The sequence below is a fragment of the Macrotis lagotis genome, chromosome 4 (assembly GCF_037893015.1).
Source record: "Macrotis lagotis isolate mMagLag1 chromosome 4, bilby.v1.9.chrom.fasta, whole genome shotgun sequence".
Lineage (NCBI taxonomy): Eukaryota > Metazoa > Chordata > Mammalia > Peramelemorphia > Peramelidae > Macrotis > Macrotis lagotis.
In genome coordinates this window covers 141,645,105-141,666,313 of record NC_133661.1, presented here as the reverse complement: position 1 = coordinate 141,666,313, position 21,209 = coordinate 141,645,105, and the positions used below count along the sequence as shown (strand labels likewise).

Here is a 21,209-nt window from a genome sequence, read left to right as displayed (position 1 = left end):
GTTCATTTCTTCCAGGAATTCTGCCCAGGAAGTGTTTTTTTTTTTTAAAGATTTTACTCATAGACCTTTTGGCATCATTTTCTTCTATAGTTATATTCTAATCATTCCTACCATCATCATAGTTCTTTATGATAGGGCATTTTTTGCTCATTCTTCTTCTAGTCTTACTTCCAGGATTTTATATGAGGGCCACACTTTTGGAGATGATGGCTGGGCCTTGTTCAGTTCTGTTTTATGCCCTCTTGGCTCCTGATGTTGTTTTTTTGGGAGTATTGAGAGTTATATTACTTCAAGATCTCAGGGATAGCTCAGGTTAAGGACTTCCAAGTTTTCCCAAAGTAGTCTAATCCAGTCTATACACTGTTCTCCTGATCTAAACATAAGTTTCTTACCTGAGTTGGTCCCTCTTTCTAACATTCTCCTCAAAACAACTTAAAAATAACACATCAAATAAAATTCTGGAGTAGCAAACTTAAAATATCAGGGTGAGACATTTTTCCAGCCTAAGAAAACTTAGGCCAGCAGGGGAGGTCTGTGATGGGGGTAGCCTACAGTACACATAGTTCAATACAAGCAATGACAGTAATGTCAGTGGCAGAGCAGTTTTGTAAACTCTCAACCTAGAGACAATAAGGGGATTGAACAACTGTTCAGAGATTACAGGGGACACTTTTCTGATTCTGGGTGCAAGACTTGGTACTATTTACTAGCTCTATTTCCCTGGATCACATTTCCAAGATGAAGAGGGGAGCTTATGGTCTACCCTAAGGGAGCAGGGACCCTTGATCACAGTTATGAGGAAACAAGAACTAGTACCTGTGGCTGTGGAGAACAGAACTGCTTTTTATTAAAACAAACAAAAAAACAACAGTATAGAACTGTTTCGTATCACCTTGGAAGTAATAAAAATTTGCCAAACCCCACTAATTCTGAAAACAGAAACAAAATAAAGCTTAAAACTTGGAATGGTACTTCCCCACCTACAGATAAGCAGAGTCCAACTTTAACATAAACTTCAAAGTTAAGAAATAGGCTGGGGGTAGCTAGGTGGCACAGTGGATAGAATAGCGGACTTGGAATCAGGAGGATCTGAGTTCAAATCCAGGCTCAGACACTTAATAATTACTGAGCTGTGTAACCTTGGGCAAGTTACTTAACCTCATTGCCAAGCAAAAAAATGAAGAAAAAATTTATAGGCGGGAAAAATGAGTAAACAATAATACACATTTAAACCTATAGTGGCAGAGAAGACCAAGACACAAACTTTGGAGAAGACAATGTGAAAAACTTTAAGCAAAACTTCATAGAAAATTACACAAAAGTCCAACAAGAATTCCTTAAAGAGTTAACAAGATAGTTAATAGAGGAAAAAAAACTGAGAAAAGAAATGAAAGTGATAAAAAAATTATGAAAAGACAATAGCTTAATAAAAGGAGGTACAAAAATACTAAAGAAGATAACACATTCAAAAACAGAGTTGGTCAAATAGGTGGGGAAAGATATCAAAGCTCACTGAAGAAAATAATTTCTTAAAAATTAGAACTGGGCAAGTAGAAGTGATTCCATGAGATATCAAAAATCAATAAATAAAAAGTCAAATAATGAAAAAATAGAAAAAGTGAAATGTCTATGCGGAAAAAAAAACTATCCTGGAAAATAGATAGGAGATAATTTAAAAATCACTGGACTACCTGAAAGCTATGATCAGAAAAAGAACCAAGACTTTATTAAGTAAAAGTGTCCTGATAACTTTGATCCAGAGGGCAAAATGGAAATGGAAAGAATACACTGATCAACTCCGGAATGAGATGCTAAAATGAAAACTCCCAGGAGTATTATAGCCAAATTGTAGAGCTCTCTGGTTAAGAAGAAAATATTACAAGCAATCAGAAAGAAATAATTCAATTATCAGCCTTTTAAAAGAGTGAATGGCTTATAATATGATATACCAAAACCCAAAGAAACTAGAATTACAACCAAGAATAACTACCCAGTCAAACCAAGTATAATATTTTAGGGAAAATCGGACATTTAATGAAATAAAGGACTTACAAGTCTTCCTGAAAAATAAGACCAGAAATGAACAAGAAAACCTGATACTATAAACACAAGACTTAATAAAAACTTAAAAAAGGTAAATATGAATGTGAAATCATAAGGAACTTAATAATGCTAACTTGTTGTCATTCCTCTATTGGGTAAAAGATATATGTAATTTCCTAGACCTTTTTCATCATCGGGCAATTAAAAGAATTCTACATACACAGGGCATGAGTGTGAATTGATTTTGTTGGGATGGTCTTTAACAAAAATGAAGTGCTAAGAAAGAGGGACACACTGGGATAAGAAAGGAGAGGACAAATGGGGAAAACAATTTCACTTAAAAGAATAACACTAGTAGAGTTGAGGGGGGAAAGAATCACACTAGGAGAGTTGAGGGAGAAAATGGGGTTAGTGGGCAACCCTCGAACCTCACTCTCATACAAATTACTTCAAAAAAGAATACACACACACACACACACACGCACACATACACAAACACACACACAGTTACCTAACAGGGAAATAGGATGGGAAGGGGACAAGAGAAGAGGTGATAAACAAAGATAGAGATAAGTGGTCAGAAGCAAAACTTTTGAGGAAGGTAAAAGTAAAAGAGAGGAAAAAAAATAAACTGAAGATAGGATGGAAGAAAATATACAGTAATCATAACTATGAATGTGAATGGGATGAACACATTCATAAAATGGAAGTGGAGAACTGAATGGATTAGAAATAAGAACCAACAATATGTTGTTTACAAGAGACCCACTTGAAGTAAAAGAGTCAAAATGAGTAGCTGGAGCAGAATCTATTCTGCTTTGGCTGAAAGAAAAAAAAAGCAGGCATAACAATCTTCATCTCAGACAGAATAGCAAGAAACATACCAAATTAAGAGACATCAGAGATACATTTTGCTAAAAGATACAATATAAAATTTTTTGCATCAAGTTTCTACAAAAGCCTCATTTCTTAAATATATAGGGGTTTTATAAATATATTTTATATATCATTTTTAAAAATAAGAGCCATTTCCCAGTTAGTAAGTAGTCCATTATAATCAGACAGTTTTCAAAGAAACAAAAGCTATTATCTAAATCACTAATAGAGAAATGTAAAGGAAAAATATCTATGTACAAATATATTCACAGCAACATTGTTTGTATTTGCAAGAATTGGAGATCAAGGTGATGATCAATTGGGGAATGGCTGAATAATTCATGGAATAGAATCATGACAATATCACTGCAGTTAAAAAGATGAAGTGCTACGATGTTAGAAAATCCTGGGAAGACTTACATGAATTGATATGAAGTTAGCAGAACTAGGACATAATTGCATACAGCAATATTGTAATTAAATGTGAAAGACCTAGCTACTCTGATCAGTACAATGATTTTATAAGACAATTCTCAAGTACTCATGATGAAAAATGCCATCTACTACCAAAGAATACTTTTGAGTGTAAAATGAAGTATAATTCTTATGTTTTTGTGACCTATTAGGGAAATATTTTCATTTCCATGATTTCATGTATTTGATTTCATATGTATAACTGATATATTGCTTCTCTTCTTGGTGGGCAGGAGAGAATGTGGAATTTGAAATTACAAAGTTAAAAAAAAGTGTGCTGATTTAATTTAGAGGACTTGAATTCTTAAGTCCCCTGAAAGATATTGACATTGGCTAGTTTTATTTGAAAGTCAGCTTGATTCCATTTTATGAGATTCCCACCCCCTCATTCCTTTAGTTAAATGTCTATATTTCCATAGTTGGCTGTAACTTAGCTAGAAAGAGTACATTAATATAGAAAGATGTTTCTTCTTTGTGTACAAATAGAGAAACCCTTGAGGAATCCCTTAGTAATTGAGCTCTGGAGCTTGTGGTCTGCCTGTGCCATTATAGACAGTTCAGTGAAAGCAATGGATAGAGCATTAGGACTAGAATTAAAAGACCAGAATTTAAATTTAGCCTCAGACATTTATCAGCTTTGTGACTGGGAAAGTTACTTAACCTTTGTCTGGTTGTTGAAAATCAAATGAAGGGGCGGCTAGGTGGCGCAGTGGATAGAGCACCAGCCCTGGAGTCAGGAGTACCTGAGTTCAAATCCTGCCTCAGACACTAATTACCCAGCTGGGTGGCCTTGGGCAAGCCACTTAACCCCATTTGCCTTGCCAAAACAAAAAAAGAAAATCAAATGAGATCAGTCTTGACACACAGTAGGTAGTCACATAATACTCCTTCCCTTTTCTTAGAGAAGCTTGATTTATAAAGGGTACATGTGACTTGTATTGGAGATATTTAACTGACTGCCTCAGGCAATAAGATGTGACCTAATCCTTCCACTCTTATCAAATACCCCTTGAGGTCATGCCACACAGTCCTCCAGTAGGCTAGCTCACAATTTGGGGGAAAAAAAACAAGTTTGGTTATCACATGTCTACTTTTGTAAGATCAAGGTTTTCTGAACATCCCTGTCTGCATAGACCATCATCTTTCCACCATCCTTGTGACTTCAACTGCTTACCACCCCACCCCACCCCACCCCCACATCCAAGCAATTGCCAAATCTTTTCATTCCTTGCTCCACATCTCTCATGTTTGTCCTATTTTCACTATCTCACACTACAGGAAGCCTCTGCCCCTGAGGACTATTGTGCCAACTGTTTCTTTAACTCCTCCTCAAAAGGCCTTTTTCCTGAACCTACTAAGGGTCTAGCCCAAATCAAATGTCCTTCTCTTCCTTCCCTATATCTCTCTACCCGTTCCCACCTGAAGTAACAGTTTTCTAGGCCTTCAGGAACTGTGATCTGATGAAAAGGGAAAAGTAAAAGCTTAGAGGCTGAGTCCTTGACTACATAAATATGTGGGTATATGTATCATGAATAAAATAATCAAAGATCAATTTAAAGATAAAATAAAGGCTTTGTTGAGTAAGGAAAAGTATGTTTCTTTCCTATTAGTGATCTGAAGTAATTTCAAGCCACTCAAACAATCACAATAGTTGAATTATTTTTTAAAATCATGAACAGAACACAACCAATTATTCCTTGAAATGTTGTCTTTGTCTAAGCTAAATCTGTTAATTCCCTTACTTTAAATTTTTTTTTCAATTAATAAGCATTTATCTCCCTACCTCCTCCCATTAAAAACAAATCCCTTCTATCATATACCCATGACTCTTTCCATTTTGGAACATTTTGCTTTTGTCTTCTGGTTTCATTGATGAAAAGATAAACCAGTTTTTTTCACTAGCATACCCCTTGTTCAGTGGACAGGATCTCAATATAATTTTAAAAGCAAAATTAATACTTAATTTCTAAAAACTGTTAAACTTAGCATTTTCTATTCTGCCACCAATATGGCAGATATATAGGATTGTTTAGGATGAGGACTTTAGATTTTTGTGTTTCATTGACTGCAATAAAAAAATCTGTTACTACACATCCAATTCACTGGTGATAAACTTTCTGTTCTTAACTAGATGGTCATTGAAAGCAGTGTTTGCCTTAGATTACTTACAACCCTTCAAGCACTGTAGTACTAGCTAAAGCTTGAAGCTGTTCATTCACAACACTATGAAGCCATTGGGAAAAGGACTTTGAAAAGGAATTGGGCATTAATTTTTGTAATGAACTTGGTAAATTCTCTGTAAATTCTCTCTAAATGTCACTGTTCCAAAGTTTCAAAGTCTGATCAAATGTAATGGAGAAGCAGCAAATTAGCCAGTTGTGCTGAGTGCTAGGGATAGAAAGAGGGAAAAATCAGTCACGTGTAATGAGTCCAAGAGATTATTAAATAAGTCCATACAAAATTTTCACTCCACAGTACTCAGTAGTAGGCCACTAAGTGTAAAAATTATTCAGTAGTTATGTGGTATAAGATTGTCTTATCTTGGTAGAAATGGGTTTTATTAGGAATAATTTGAAGAATTTTATGTTTACTTAAAAAACTGATCTTTTTAAAAGGGCATTTTCTGTTTGTCCCCAATGCCTAGAATGCTCTTCTTCCTCTTCTCTAACTACTGCCTTCCTGGTTTTCATTAAGTTCCAACTAAAATTCCATCAACAGGAAGTTATTTCAAATCCCTCTTAATTCTACTGCCTCTCTCCTTTATTTCCTATTTATCCTGCACACACCTTGTCTGTGCTTGTTTGTTGTTGTCTCCCCCACTGGCCTGAGCTGGAGGACCTTTTCCCTGTTTTTCTATCCCTAGCACTCAACACAACTGGCACATAGGAGGTACTTCATGAATGTCAATGTTTAATGACTGATATTCTCCATCAACCTCTATCAGTGTAAATAAAGAAAAATAAAAACTCCAAGGATATAATGCAGAATCCAGAGTACTTTCTGAGGTGAAAGTGATTGGTCTTAGTTAAACATTATGTGTCTAGCTAAGAAAGCAAATATTTTTGAAACTAGTTTTTTTTGCAGATTTTATCTCCATAAATTATTTTTATTATCTTTATTTTTTTGTGGAGGGGGAGGGAAGGAGAGAAAGGTGGAAGTGGCATAGGTGGTAAGAAAACATTGACTACTGACCTAATTTGAAATTACTGGGAAGAAAAAAGCCCCAAAACACAATAGGAAAATTCTATTGCCAGATAAGATAAGTGTCTACAGCTGGATTACGCACATTTTATTCATAATATATGCCTACAAATCAAGTAATAGTTTCAGTTGATGGCTGTCTAAACTCAATTATCATTCTGCTTAAATTTAAACATTATTGTTTCACACCAAAAAATGAATCACTACATTTCTCATGACTATTAAAAGGTGATCACAATAAAAAAAATCTGCATCTGTATTCATTTTAAACCAATTTTATAATTAAAATTACATCTGTTATCCAAAAGAAGTTTAAGTCAAAGGAATGATACATGTTTTTTCTTTTAAGGCAAATGGGGTTAAGTGGCTTGCCCAAGGCTACACAGCTAGGTTATTATTAAGTGTCTGAGACCGGATTTGAACCCAGGTACTCCTGACTCAAGGGCTGGTGCTTTATCCACTACACCTAGCCACCCCACATGTTATTTTTAAGATGGATAAATGACAAAATGTAGAGGGATGCTACTTTTCATAAAACAGGACAATACAGGACAAACAATTTGCCTCAATCATTTGTTTATTAGAAATATATTATCAATCCCCTATATTCATTAATGACTTACCTCTTTGGTACTGAATTGAAATGTAGAAGGGAATACTGACAATCTAATGAAAATTATTTATTGAATACCTATTATGAAAAGCACCACTTTCAAAGAGCATTAAGTCAAGAAAGAAAATCAAGGGCTGCAGAAAAAGGAATCCAAGGTATTTTTAGGCCACTTATTTACTGAACCTTGCCATTTCTACAATGGATAAATTTCTCAAAATCTGCCTCACATAAAAAACAGTAAAAATGGCTCAAATAGCAACAGAATTCTAGAAGGTAAAAGAATAGCTATAAAATATGGCAAGATCTTCTGATAAATACATTCAATCAAAAAAACATCTCAAGCTATCAGCACAAAATTAGGTGATAAAGGAAGGGTAACCACTACTTTTCAGGTCTCCATATCTCTACTATTTAGTCTTGAAACTTAAAATTTCTGAAATATGTTTAAAATCTTTACCAGTACTTAGGACTGATGAAAAGCATGTTTTAAAACTGCATAACTTCTCTCTTTATACTCAGGTGACCCAAGATCATCTTCTGTACTTTGAATTTACCAAATAAAGTAGAGCATCTTTTAATTTCATCTTCAATACCCAAATGCATGAAACTTGAAATGTTTTTATCAACAAATAATTTCTTAAGTCAATAGATGTAAAACCATTTTCGTAAACCATCTTTCAGTTGAAAAACAAATAAGGTACTTACATAAGAACAGGACTGAAATTAGACTTCCAGACAATTCAGTAATTTTCCAAACTTGACCCACCTGTTGATCTTCAGACTTAAGTTTCAAATACATTCATGGCTTTCAATAAGCTAGACATTGAGGTTTGTGTGAAGGTGTTTTTTTATTTTTTAAATCGACATACTATGAAGAATTTGCTTTTCAAGGTGGTGATGAATGAATGACTGAAGTTTCAACTACCTCCTCCCCTACGTTAATCTGGCCATACTATGTGGTCTGTGTAAGTTGAAAGAGCCATTTTCCTTCCTTCTCTTTGATGCCTATTATACTAAATCAAACTAATTGTTTTAATATACATTTTTGTATATTAAGCAATGGGTGAGCCAAACCTCATTTCCTTTCTATATAATACACCCAAAACCAGTGGTTGAATTTTTTACCCCAAAAGTTTGGTACCAAGTCAATTTTTAGTTAAGTATATGAATATACTTTGACTTTTGAAGATTGGTTTTGAGAGTCATTTGCTGGATGATGACATTCCCTTGAAAAAGACTTTAATGTCTGATGATTTTATCTACATTAGTAATGGCTTCTAATATCATGGTTTTAACAAAATTCCTGGTCAGTCAAAATGCTGATACATAAAAAGTGGCTCACTTTTTTTTCCTCCATAAAATAGCTGGAAATAAAAAAAAGTTAAAACAAACTAGAAATAAATAGGACAAGGCTCCACAATTTTTTAAACCAGGTTTAAGTTATTTTTTTTAAATTCAAATTGACCCAAACAAAACTTACATTACAAAGGAAGAACAAAATACATCATGTTATAACACACAAGGAGTTACATGGAAGCTAAATTTGTGGGCAAATTGGAAGTTGTTCTTATCCCAATCAAATTTTGGGCTAGTGAGCAACTTTGCAGAAAAGTTAGTATTTCAATTTCCTCATGGTCCACTCTGGTAATCAGACTACACATTCTCTTCTCTTTCAGGGTGTGTATGAGAAATGAATCATGCTCCTCTTTGTCCAGATGTGCACTTCTGCTACTGCCAACTCTAGCCAGAACACTAAATTCTTTAGCTGAAGTGCTGTTCCAAGCATGAGTGATAATGAATTAAAAACCAAAACAGTCAAAAGCCTTTCAAACTAATGAGTATGGACTATAATGTAGTAAATAGTTTAGAAATATGGGAATTAAATAATCTAAAAAACACTCTTACTCTGCTGTACATTTATAAACACAAATATTTACAAAACACTCTGCTTAGTTTTAAAGGATGAGGTTTGCAGTTCATTAATGATCATAATCTTATACTCGCCTGCGTCTTTGGTGTATTTGCCAAATATATTTTTAAAGGTTTAGTAATAAGTTAAATAAAGTAGTTTAAAAGAAAACTATGAGGATCTGTGAAAATTATAATATGGTCTCAACTTTTTGTAGTCAAAATTTTCTCATAAAATCAAATCAGTTTATTTTCTAAAAATCCTTGTTCTTTCTATCCAAATTGTGACAACAGAATGGTTCCATGTAAATCAAATTCAATACAGATTAGCATTTAATCAATAAATTTGACCAATTACCTAGATAAATTTTAGATACTGTTAAATGTGATATATGATTGGGATTTTATTAATAACAACAAAATAAAGTGTTCTTTTTTTTAAGTTACCAGTATAATCAAACTTCAAACAATAAATAATGGAATTATATAATTCTTCATTAAATAGAAATTTCATTTCCAGGAAGATCTCTCATAATTTTTCTGAAGTCACAGCAGCAACACAGAACGAAGAATTTACCTTAATCTGATTTGTTTATCTGGAACTCCTTGACTAAAACTCAGTGGCTAAATCATCTTAGAAAATACTGATGTAACTTTTGAATGAAAATGGGGGAAGAAAAATTTTAAACTAAATGAATAAATTAACATATAAGGGGGGGGGAAATCTTATGTTTAAGATAACTAACCATTACTGCTCTGGAATGCCAAGAAATTAAAGAGTGCAAGGCTCCCATGCCATGCATCCTTTCCTCACTTCCTTATACCTAGGTGCTGCAATTTCCTCAGATTATAGAACTAGACACTGTGACATACATGGAGAGGAAGCAGGTGGACTCAAGACAATGCAAATGTCCTATTTGACCCTTATTAATCCACCCTGATCTGGGAATCGCCTAATGGAATGAGAAGGCAGTTAAATTCAGACTCTCAGATTCTCCCTTTATTCAGTATGTAGCCTCTTTGAAGACCACTTTTGGGAGGCATACAAATTTTTCAGTAAGAAAAGCACAGACCAAATCAAATCCCACTTTGCACAAGTGATAAAAATTATTCAGTCATTACTGAATTAGGCCACTTTTTAACTGGTGTCCTGAAATTGAAAAGCATTATGTATCATATTATCAATCTCTTCTTTCTGTAGGTCTTCATTTCTGAAAACCTGCTCATTACCTAGGCACAAAAGAATAAGATAATCCTCAATGCCATTGTATATTGTGCATTCACACTAACATTAAGCGTTGTGCTTAAGCTACTACTTCTGGCTCTAGGAGAGATAAAAGCCAAAGTGGAGGCCTAATTCTGAATTTAGCTACAATTTTCAGTTAAACCATTTCCCTCACATTTTCTGATCTGAAACTAGCAATATAGAAAATAAAAATTTCTTCAGCACCTAAGTTTTGATAACAAACTCATTGCCAGTACCAAAAACTGTGAAAAGTCTACAAAAACATTAAGAACAATGACATTCTGAAGCTAATATGATGCCAAAGCATGTGCAGAAAACATTTCCAAGGGCATCATCTCAGATATTTACGGGTCCCAGAAATCTTGTCAATTGTTAAGACACTTCATCATGTCTTATCATGTTTACAGTGCAAATATGTGCCCGGTCAACTTAAAAAATAAAACCATTCAGTATAATAATTTTCTAAATATAGGGGAAATTTTATGACTGTATAATTTAATTGAAAAAAACTGAAACCACACCAAATTATTTAACTGCATTAAAGCAAAAATGTTTTCATCAAATTCTGGGTTATATTTTTTAAAGAGACCTATCAACATGAGTGTAAAATCTATTCTTGGAGTGAAATAAAAGGAAAAGATACTAAATCCAAACTTCAACCAATGTGTCATGGTATGGCAATACAAAATTAAAGTGGCAGTCAGTTCCTACTTTCATGGACACATCTAAGCTGTCTATGGAATGATGAACATTACATAAAACAATGTATAAAATACACCAGAAAGGTTATTGCACCGGAGGCACTGTTTTAGAAACAGAATAGATTAACTTTATAAAGTTATTTTCTTTCCCATTAACTTTTTTTTAAAGAACAAATTAAACTAGAGAAAGAGAAAATGAGACACAATGTCTCTGTAGTGTACTACTGTTATTAAAAAAGAAAGTTAAAAACACGAGCACACTAACAGAAAAGCCGAGGTACTAGATTTGTGATATCTTAGCTATAGCAATTAGGAAAAGAACTGTATAAAACAGCCAATTTGTATTCATTAAAATGGAATGGGGTGACTATTTATTTTAAAATTTCTTATGGCATTTTCCAGCATATCCCTGGACCCCCCCCCGGATAAAACTATACCTCCAAACCTCACTCAGCTTAACAATTGCTCAGCTGGTTTACAATACCATGCGTGCCAATGGAAACCATAAACATTCTGAAAAGGGTAAATTCTCCATCCCAAACCTGCACGCTTCATTAAAAAAAAACCCCAACAACAATAACAACAAACACAACAATTTTCTAAATGCAATATTGTATAGAAAGCCTGGACCTTTTAAACTTGGACCAAGAAACCAAAATTAAGACCTTCTAGCATGTGGTATAAAAAAAAAAATCCCTCCCCTAGAGTGAAAAACAAACAAAAAACCCAAAAAGTGTATACCTGCCTTCTGACTTCACAGCAAATCAGAAATTGCATAGGATATACTTTGTGCAAGGCAACAAGCCTTTTAAGTATCTGGTTTATATCTCCTAATCTTGCTCATGATGTCCCACTGTTATCAGATATCATCAAATTTGTGTTTTAAGTAGTCTTTCATGACCTTGGCAATTGGTAGTTCATCAAGTAGTTTTAGGTTTTGAAGGCCTATACATTGGCGAATTTTAATTCGGCACAGGTCCTGTAAGTTTCTGGGCTGTCCTAAAAAAGAGAATTAGAAAGAAAAACGTTATAAAACTAAAATTGCAAGATGTAAGGTAGTTTTTTGACTTATCTAATGAGGAATTGTTTTTCTTTTCTTTTTTTTTTTTTTTTTAGTTTTTGCAAGGCAATGGGGTTAAGTGACTTACCCAAGGCTACACAGCTAGGTAATTATTAAGTGTCTGAGGCCAGATTTGAATTCAGGTACCCTTGACTCCAGGGCTGGTGTTTTATCCACTGCGCCATCTAGCCTTCCCCAGGAATTGTTTTTCTAATGACTTTGACACAGTCTACTTTTCTATTATTGATCAACTAACCATACATATGCAAAAGCACAACTACCAAGCAATTATCTAAAAATCTTATTATGACCAATTTCTTTCCCTTTTTTAAACCCACCCCATCTCTCTCCCTCAAACCTAGCAAGCATGCATGCTCACGTGTGCACACATACATGTACACACACACACACACACACACACACACACACCAAAATATATTTTCTACTACTGCTACCAGAACTTCAGTGCTGGGGCTGTGCTGCTCAAATTGAGGAAGCTGGCTCCAGAACTTCAAGCTTCAACCTGGCTATCCTCTGGTCATGCCACCATGTATTATAACCAATCTTTCTCCCAATACCCATGCTTTTCAGTTTGGGTGAGGGAATGGGAATTAAATCAACACTATCGATGTTTCTGAAAAGAATGAATAAACTCACTATCATACAACTCCACTCACCATGCCTGTAATTTTCAGATATAAACACCCTTCCTTAGCTACCACTTGCTAATATAAGTTTAGTCCTCCATTAGAATGTAGTCATCTTGAGGAAAGAAATACTTTTTTATATCTGTATCCTTAGTGTTTAGCTTAATGCCTACTGCATAGTGGTAGGCTTGAAGTATTCATTTAATCATTTTCAGCAGTTTCCTAAGTGGAATACAGAAGAGATTTTACTATAAAGTAATATAACCACTATACAGGCAAATTAAAAATCTTCCTTATGAAGAAACAATGACTACATCATAGACTACTTAGCCATTTTATTATTTAAGTGATCTTTTAGTTGGAAAAAAAATGTTTTAATGATTTTAAAATTATACTAGTTTAGATGAAACTGCATTTGTTTACAGTATAAATCTAAAATGCAGTTTATGTGAATGAACAATCTCAGAAAGAGGTCTTTGCCTTTTACCTAACTTAGTCTTTACAAGTCTATCAGGATAATGGTTAATTTATCCCTGAAAAGGTTTTGCTATTCTGTTGCTGTTATTATTAAAAACATATTCATATAATGACATGATATAATATGATAAAATATAAGTATATATGTATGTGTATGTGTTTGGGTGTGTGCATGGATATACAATATACATTGACATGCACAAACAATGACAAATTATGGCAAGAATTTGAGAAAGATTAATAAAGGGATAACTTAGCAATACTATTATAATATATTTCTACTCTAAAAATTGGTTAAGGTAGACCTCAAGTCTGCAAATTCATCTTACAGATATAAATAGCTTCCCCTGGCACTGCTCACCTAGCTAGAAAGTCAGATAAATGATAGGATCTTTTCTCTGCTTTCTCACCAGTTAATATTTGGATTTTCTACCATTTTTCCTTCTTAAAAATGCAAAATCACTATTGGCTGAAGTGTCTAATATATCCTCATGCTAATCCAAGGGTATTCTGGGGTTGGAAAGGGGAAAATATCTGTTATTACTATTATCTGTCCTCGAAAGTTAATTTATTGCAAACATTTGGTGTTTAGTAAAGTAATACTATTACCCACGCCCAAGCCCCCAGCAGCCAAACCAGGTATGTAGCCACAGGACTATACAAATTCCATATAGTTATCTCCAATTATCATTATATATCACATTTGTTAGGCGAATAATCTATCACTGTCATTTTCAATTAATGCTTACATAAATTTTTCCTTATCCAGCTAAAAGGTTTCTTAAAATCTTCAATTCAAAGTTTACTGCTATATATAGATTATCTGCAATACCTGAAATGAATTGCAAACAGTAATAGAGTAGAAATTAATTCTCAAAAGGGGGATTAAATACTCCCATTTTTTAAAAATGCAATTTTAGAACCTAAAATATATTTCCTCATTAGATGAATCTTATTAAGATATAAGATCAAAGGATATATATATATACACATACATATATATATTCAAGATTAGTTTATAAAACCACTAAAATAATAAATTCAAATAAGAAAAGGTGAGCCAGTCAAAAGCATGATATATTGCTATGTGTTCTGATGCAATTATGTTTCAGCTGATCTCTGCAAATACATTTCTTAACCCTCTCTAAGAATATGTACTGTCTAGGACCGGGTCTCAATGTTAAGGTGATTTAGTTTGCTCTTGGTTTTTTTACTCCCCCCCCCAAAATTGAGTTAAGCCCTTTCTTATTCTGAAAGTTACTTTAAACATTTTTGTTAAATTTCAGAACAAGAACTGTTTTGTTTTTTGCCACTTCTGCAAAAAAAAGCAATTAAAAGAAACAATACCCTTTAAACTCAAAGGAAGGCCAAAATAGACAACTGTAAGGGTAAATTTGAGCCTATTTAATCACCAAGGATATTTTTATAGCTCAAACTTTTTGCTAGGTAAAATGATCGTCCCCTCCTTGTAATGTGTATTATACATCTGTTTGATATACAGTAATAATAGTAACAATTTGCATTTTTATAGATCTCTGAGACTTGAAAGTGTTTTAACTTCAGGCATTTCATATCTCCCTACTTGATTTTTTTAAATAGAGATGAGGAAACAAAACAAACAAAAAAAAAGGTTACATAATGTATATCTCAGGTCACATAAATTCATGGGCATAGAAGAATAAAAAATCTGAATGTCTTTGAGCTGAATTCACCTGGCAAAATAATTTCCCCTTTTTCAATCCAATATGGTTTAAAAATTTTCCTTATAACACTCTAATACAAAAAAGCTACTTATATTCACAAGATTTTAAGCCTCCCAGGACCATAGATTTAGAACTGGAAGGTATTTTGAAGATCATCTAGTTCAACTCTCTTATTTGACCAAAACACCAAAAAATGTATAAACAAAACACGTGCTCTGTCAAAAAAAACCCTCTTTTCTCATTGTTGTTAGTTATTAGGGTATAAAAAGACAATGGTATCAAACAAATAGAAATGTATTCCTTTAGGAAGCAACTTAAGATAGAAAAGCATAAATTCACATAATGTTGTATTGTATTTTTGCTGAACTACATCTGGATCTGGCTACACTGGAGATTTTTGCTGGTGTCATGGAGTGGAACCCCAAACTTGACACCTCTACTCTAAGACATAAACTACAACAAATTTCTAATAGTACTTGAAAAATATTTTCACATCTTTCAATCTTATTAAATCTTCATAATAACTCTGGGGTCAAACTGGCAGATTTATTCTCATCTGAAGAGGAAGAAACTGAGGTTCAGAGATGAAATGATTTCCCTAAAGTCATAGAGCTAATTAAAAGTTTAACATTAAAATTATTGAATATTAAGAACATTCTTGGAAATATTCTTGGACCTGTTGGAGAAACTACAAACTTTTGTTATATTACTAAATAGAATTAGGCAGGGATGTGAATAAAAATATATAAAATTAGTAGAGAAAACTGGCAATAGTTAATTCAGTCAGCACTTGAATGAATGGAGACTTTAAATGCTATATTAACACATACTCTTCAGAAATTTATCTGAGTGTATTTGATTGCAATATTATTAGAGAGATAAAAACTAATTATTGAATGTGTTGAAATTTACTAAGAAAATCCCAGAAGCTTCTGCAAATACTATATACCAATAACAAAGTTAAGAGGTCCATTTATTAAGCACATAATAAATGTCTGTTGAATGAATTTATTAGATACAGAATATGTAATTTTTTATTCACCAGGTTTGTGGTGAATAAAAACTGAGATAATATATGTAAAGGGATTTACAAATCTTAAAATGATTTATAAATGTTAGCTCATATAATCACATACCAAAATACAAAGGGGAGTGGGGTTGGGGGCAGGAGAGAGTAAAGGAGTAAAAGAAAGTAAGGAAAAAGAAAAATATAAATATAAGTAAATTAAGTATTTTAGAATTTTATTCTTATACTAGTTTATAAGAGCTCAAATGCCTATAAAGTTTAAAGGTAGAAATGAGCATAAAGAATGGTTGCAAAAAGTATAAGGAGCATATCGATTATTGGATATCCACAAAAACTACAAGGTAATCATACTGCAGAATTTAAATATATTCTGTAACAATTCAAAGGGAAATGTGAGCATTTTGATTTTGTAAGAAAACTATCATAATGGGTAGGTAGAAGTAAATCAACTCTTATAGGTCCATTACAAACCATGACCTATTATCAAAATTTCTGGAATTAAAAATTCAACTTCACCTACTTTTGCTATCCAAATTACAATATTTATAATTGGTTAAAGTTCTTAATTTAGATGAGAAATAATCTCAAAAATATACAAAGAGGTAAAACATCTGTGATAGATAACATTAAAAAAAAACTAAATCAAGAAATGTTACAGTTTCTTTAATATGAATATGAAAGAAAACTCTGAACCTTTTTCTAGGTTACTTTATACAATTTCACTATTGTTAGTTCAAGGGACTTCACTGCAGCACAGCATCTGGAATAGCATTCCTGTTCCTCTTTGCTTTATCTCACCATCTCATTTTAAAATCCCATCACAAACATATGTTTTCCTCCCTTGTCTGATCCTTAGAATTCCCTTCTCATTCTACTATTTTAAAACTATAATTTCACAGTAACTAAAGCAGTAAAACATTAGAGATAATATGAAACAAATTAAACAAAATCATAACTATGGACAAAGGTAAATTTTTTTTGCTCTTTTTTATTCATAAGAGAATGCAGTAAAAAAAAAAATCACTGGTTATCAAAGCCTAACTTCAACTTAATTAATCTACAAAATAAACACATACAGTGTTGGTCATAATGAGAGCTTTTGTCTATAAATCACATTTTCCATAGGCAATTATTATTCTTATATTTCCAATATGAATGTCAAACAAATCCCAATAATATGATACACTAAGAATAAAATCTTTGAGTAAGAACAGAAAGTTACACAAAATAATAAAAAAAATTAAAGGGAAAGTATTTTTTTCAATCTAAAATATTCCAAAAGGTCATGCAATTTTACCTGTGACTTTATATTTCATTCCTCTAAAAGTGATTTTTTAGATTCAAGACTGAAAAATAAAATGAGGGATCTGCCTTGAAAATTTGGAGTTGCCTTTAATCAAGGTAAATCAAGAGTCCAACCAAATAATTCCTAAGTGATTTTGATTTGATAAATCCCTTTGGTTCTTTTAGTTGACATATCAAGGAAGAGTACTCAAAGGAATGCATGATTTAATACATTTAATAGCACTTGGTGTAATGGAGTTTTTGTGCAGTCTTCTAGTTCACATACCTGGCATTTTACTGTATTCGACAATACACACCACAGACTAAGTTTCACTATCTTGAGTTTAAATAAAGGAATGTTGTGATTTTTATGGTTACTTTGTGTTTGGTAAAAGGGAAGCTTGAAACGGTTATGCTTCTTCAATTAAAAGAAGATATAGCTGTAATTAAAACAAAGTTAGAAATTTAGAGTCACTGCTGTCATTGTGAAATATTATTTTTAAGCACCTGTGAATGATATTATACTTGGTGCTTTTCAGAATAAACTAGACAGATATTGGTTCCTATCACATAAGTTTGCAAAGTAAATATCCTAAGACTTGCAACCCAGTCAGGGTTTCTGGGACTTTAAAAAGTCCTAACAAATAAATGCTCTATTACTAACTTTTCTTTTAAGAAAAAACATTAGTCTCAATCATTCACTCATAAAAGAAAAATAAAAGCAGGATAAAATATTATTTATCTCTCATAAATTACAGAAAATCAAAATCAAGGTTAATTAAGAAGTTAAGAATAAGCAACCAATCAGCGTATAATGCCCATTTGCAGCATATTTATTATAAATTGGCTGTACAGAATAGTCAGATAAATAACAAATAACTATTTTTAGTACATTATATAACACAGTAACAAAATAGGAAGAAAAGAGATAAACTGAAATATCAGATCTGGCACAAAGTAGTTTCTTAATAAATGCTTGTCAAAGGGACATACTTTGAAGCTTCACAAACAGAATAACAAATAAAACAAAGTGCTATTTTTACATAGCAGGTCATAAAGTACCCCACATAAGCCAGTAACGGCAGGAAATATAAATGGATTCATAGTATATTTGAATTGAAAAATAATGTCTAATCTTACCTCCTCATTTTACAGATGAAAAAACTGAGCTCTAATGAGATAAAGTGACTGGCCTAAGTTCACACACCAAAGCAGTATAAGGCAAAACCTAGAAACCTGGTCTGAAGCCAAAGTTCAATATCTTTTAACACACTGCTTATGGTTAAAAATTTATGAATGACAGACGCATAAAGAAAAAAAGATGAGCTACCTAAAGCCAATGTGAAGCAGGACACCTATCAGGCTTCCAAAGAAAAATCTCTGGGGAATATTACAGGCAATAACCTGATGGACCATGAGTTTGCTCTGTATGGTCACAACAATGTTTTTCATGTTTATAAAATGAAATCAAGAAGGTGCTTTGCTAAAGATTATTTCTGCTACATCAAAATAAAGCTCATCTTGAAGATGGTTGTTCAATAACTGAGATTTCACTGTAACAATTTTAATTCATCATGCTATAATTACATTATTCCTCTCCATATCTATTGTCAAGTTTCATAAGAACAGAAACTACATCTGGGATTTCACTAGAATAAAAAACTCCAGGTGAGGAAACTTCCTCTAAAAAAAAGGCAAAGGTCAGCATTTTCTCTGCAACTTAAAATCTTAAAGAATTGCCTATACGACTAAGGTTAAATGATTTTCCTTAGGTTAAAAAACATGTTGTGTGTCTTCGTAGTTGGCTCTCTATCCCCATTATGCCACATTGCTTCTCAAGAAGTGATTATCAGACATTAAATTACTGAACCCATTTTTTAAATATAAACCAAGAAGAAATCATTCAAATTCCTTATTTTGCAGTTAATAAATCCCAGGTAAGAAATCTCTACACCAAAATCTTCATAGTAGCATTTTTTGAGACAGCAAAGTCACCAATTGGAGAAGAGTTAAATGAATTATGATTCATGAAGGTAATGGAGTATTATTGTGCCAGAATAACAAAAATGATGAATACAGAAAAATGTGAAAAGATCTACATGAACTGATGAAGTGAAGTAAGCAAAGCCAAGGAAACGATGACTACAACAAAGTAAACAGAAAGGAACCACAAAAAAGTTGAAAGTGAAAATTTCCAAAATTACAAAAAAGCAAGTAAAGAGAAATGAGAAAATATGAATAGCCCACTCCTTTACTGAGATGGGAAGTCTTTGAGGGGTATGCTGCACACATTTTCAGATTTTTTTTGATATATTAATCAATTTTGTCAATTGTTTTCATTCTATGTCTTATCTTTAAAAACATTTGTTATATAGGATGGCTCTCTGAAAGAAAGGGCTATTGGGGAAAATTTGGGGTGATTTTAAAAAATTAATTGAAAACTTGGTTTTAATTAGTCCCAGGTTTTTTGGAATCTTTGAGCAAAAGTGTTTTAAATATATATGTGTTTATATATATATATATATATATATATATATATATATATAAACATACACACAAAAAATCAAAATTCAGAGCTTGTTTGTTTTGAAGAGCTAGTCTGTTTAATAAATTTGATATATCTACATAATAATCATTGAGGCAATCTTGCTTTCCTAATATGGTAGGGACCTAAGTTCACAGAATCTAACTAGATAATCAAAAGTGATATAAAATGCACTTCTCTTCTATGTCACAATATGACTTGACAGTTCTTAGGACTCCTTGAACTTCCCAAAAATAAACACTTTCCTTCACTTTGATTTACTATATCTTAAGTGAGAATACTAGTGAAGAACAACTAGCTTTTCATATAATCATTGACTGAAGAATGCACCTGAACGAATACCCAAGTCAGACAGAAATATTCCATTTATTTTTATTTTTATTTTAGATTTTTTTGGGGGGGGTTTTTTGCAAGGCAAATGGGGTTAAGTGGCTTGCCCAAGGCCACACAGCTAGGTAATAATTAAGTGTCTGAGACCGGATTTGAACTCAGGTACTCCTGACTCCAGGGCCAGTGCTCTAGCCACTATGCCACCTAGGCACCCCTCCATTTATTTTTGACACTAACAATCTTAAGAGTATTGAGGTATAAGACAAATGGAATGATATTTTTTTTGAACTTATACAAGTAGTCATAAATCACTCCTGAAAACTGTATTGAGATGCCTATTTTCCTCATTTATTTATTAAATAGATATTTACTGAATACCCACTATGTTGTAAGGCACTACTAATATAAAAATGATTTCAGGTTTCTTCTTTTTTGATATAATTTTCTAGATCACTAGTATAACTGACTCTAATAGTTGTGGTACTTTCACAATAGCAGTTCAACAATTTTGGCTAAAATGCTTAAACAAGTTTCCAACTCATTTAACCAAAATTAATCCCTGAAGGCAGGAATTCTCAAGGGGTTCATGGACAGAGCTTATGGGACTCATGAACTTTGAAAAATAACAGAATTCATTAATCTCTAATTGAAATTTGGCATTTTCTTCAATTATGAATCTCAACTATTCAACAATAACCACAACATTCTGACAAGGGATACTTAAACTTCAGATTGCCAAAAGGGTCCATGACACAAAAAACATTTGAGACTTAAGGCCACAGGGGAAGCAAAGTTTTTAGATTCATGTGGTCAGAAGAAATTTACCTTCCTAATTCTTCATATTTTAGTAGTAAAATAATTGTTAAATGGAAGATAGTTGAAGAATATTAATAAATGACAGTGTGTCTTCCTGGTTTTGGTTTGCAAAAGTTAATTCAATTGAGCCTCCAAAATGTGATACATGAAGAAAATGTGATAAATGAAGAAAAAAGCAATTAAAAATATAATCCATAAAAGATTAAAATGAAAACTTTGTAGGAAATATGGTATGACATAATTCTAAGACTCTAATTC

At 32.7% G+C, this 21,209-nt stretch overlaps 1 protein-coding gene across 7 annotated transcripts in view; it reads right to left on the bottom strand.

The window, feature by feature from the left end:
* Positions 1–4,600: 4,600 nt before the first annotated feature.
* The window catches only part of ASB7 (ankyrin repeat and SOCS box containing 7), a 43,248-nt gene continuing 26,639 nt past the window's right edge, over positions 4,601–21,209 (bottom strand). For 3 of the 7 annotated variants that reach the window (XM_074234227.1, XM_074234226.1, XM_074234228.1), the window contains one exon: positions 4,601–12,061. In XM_074234227.1, the coding sequence (XP_074090328.1) occupies positions 11,922–12,061 (140 nt within the window). In that variant the 3' untranslated portion in view covers positions 4,601–11,921. Of the gene's footprint in view, positions 12,062–12,799; positions 12,992–17,546; positions 17,701–21,209 lie in introns of all 7 variants that reach the window. The other 4 variants (XR_012478000.1, XR_012478001.1, XR_012478002.1 and 1 more) reach the window with 3 other exon arrangements.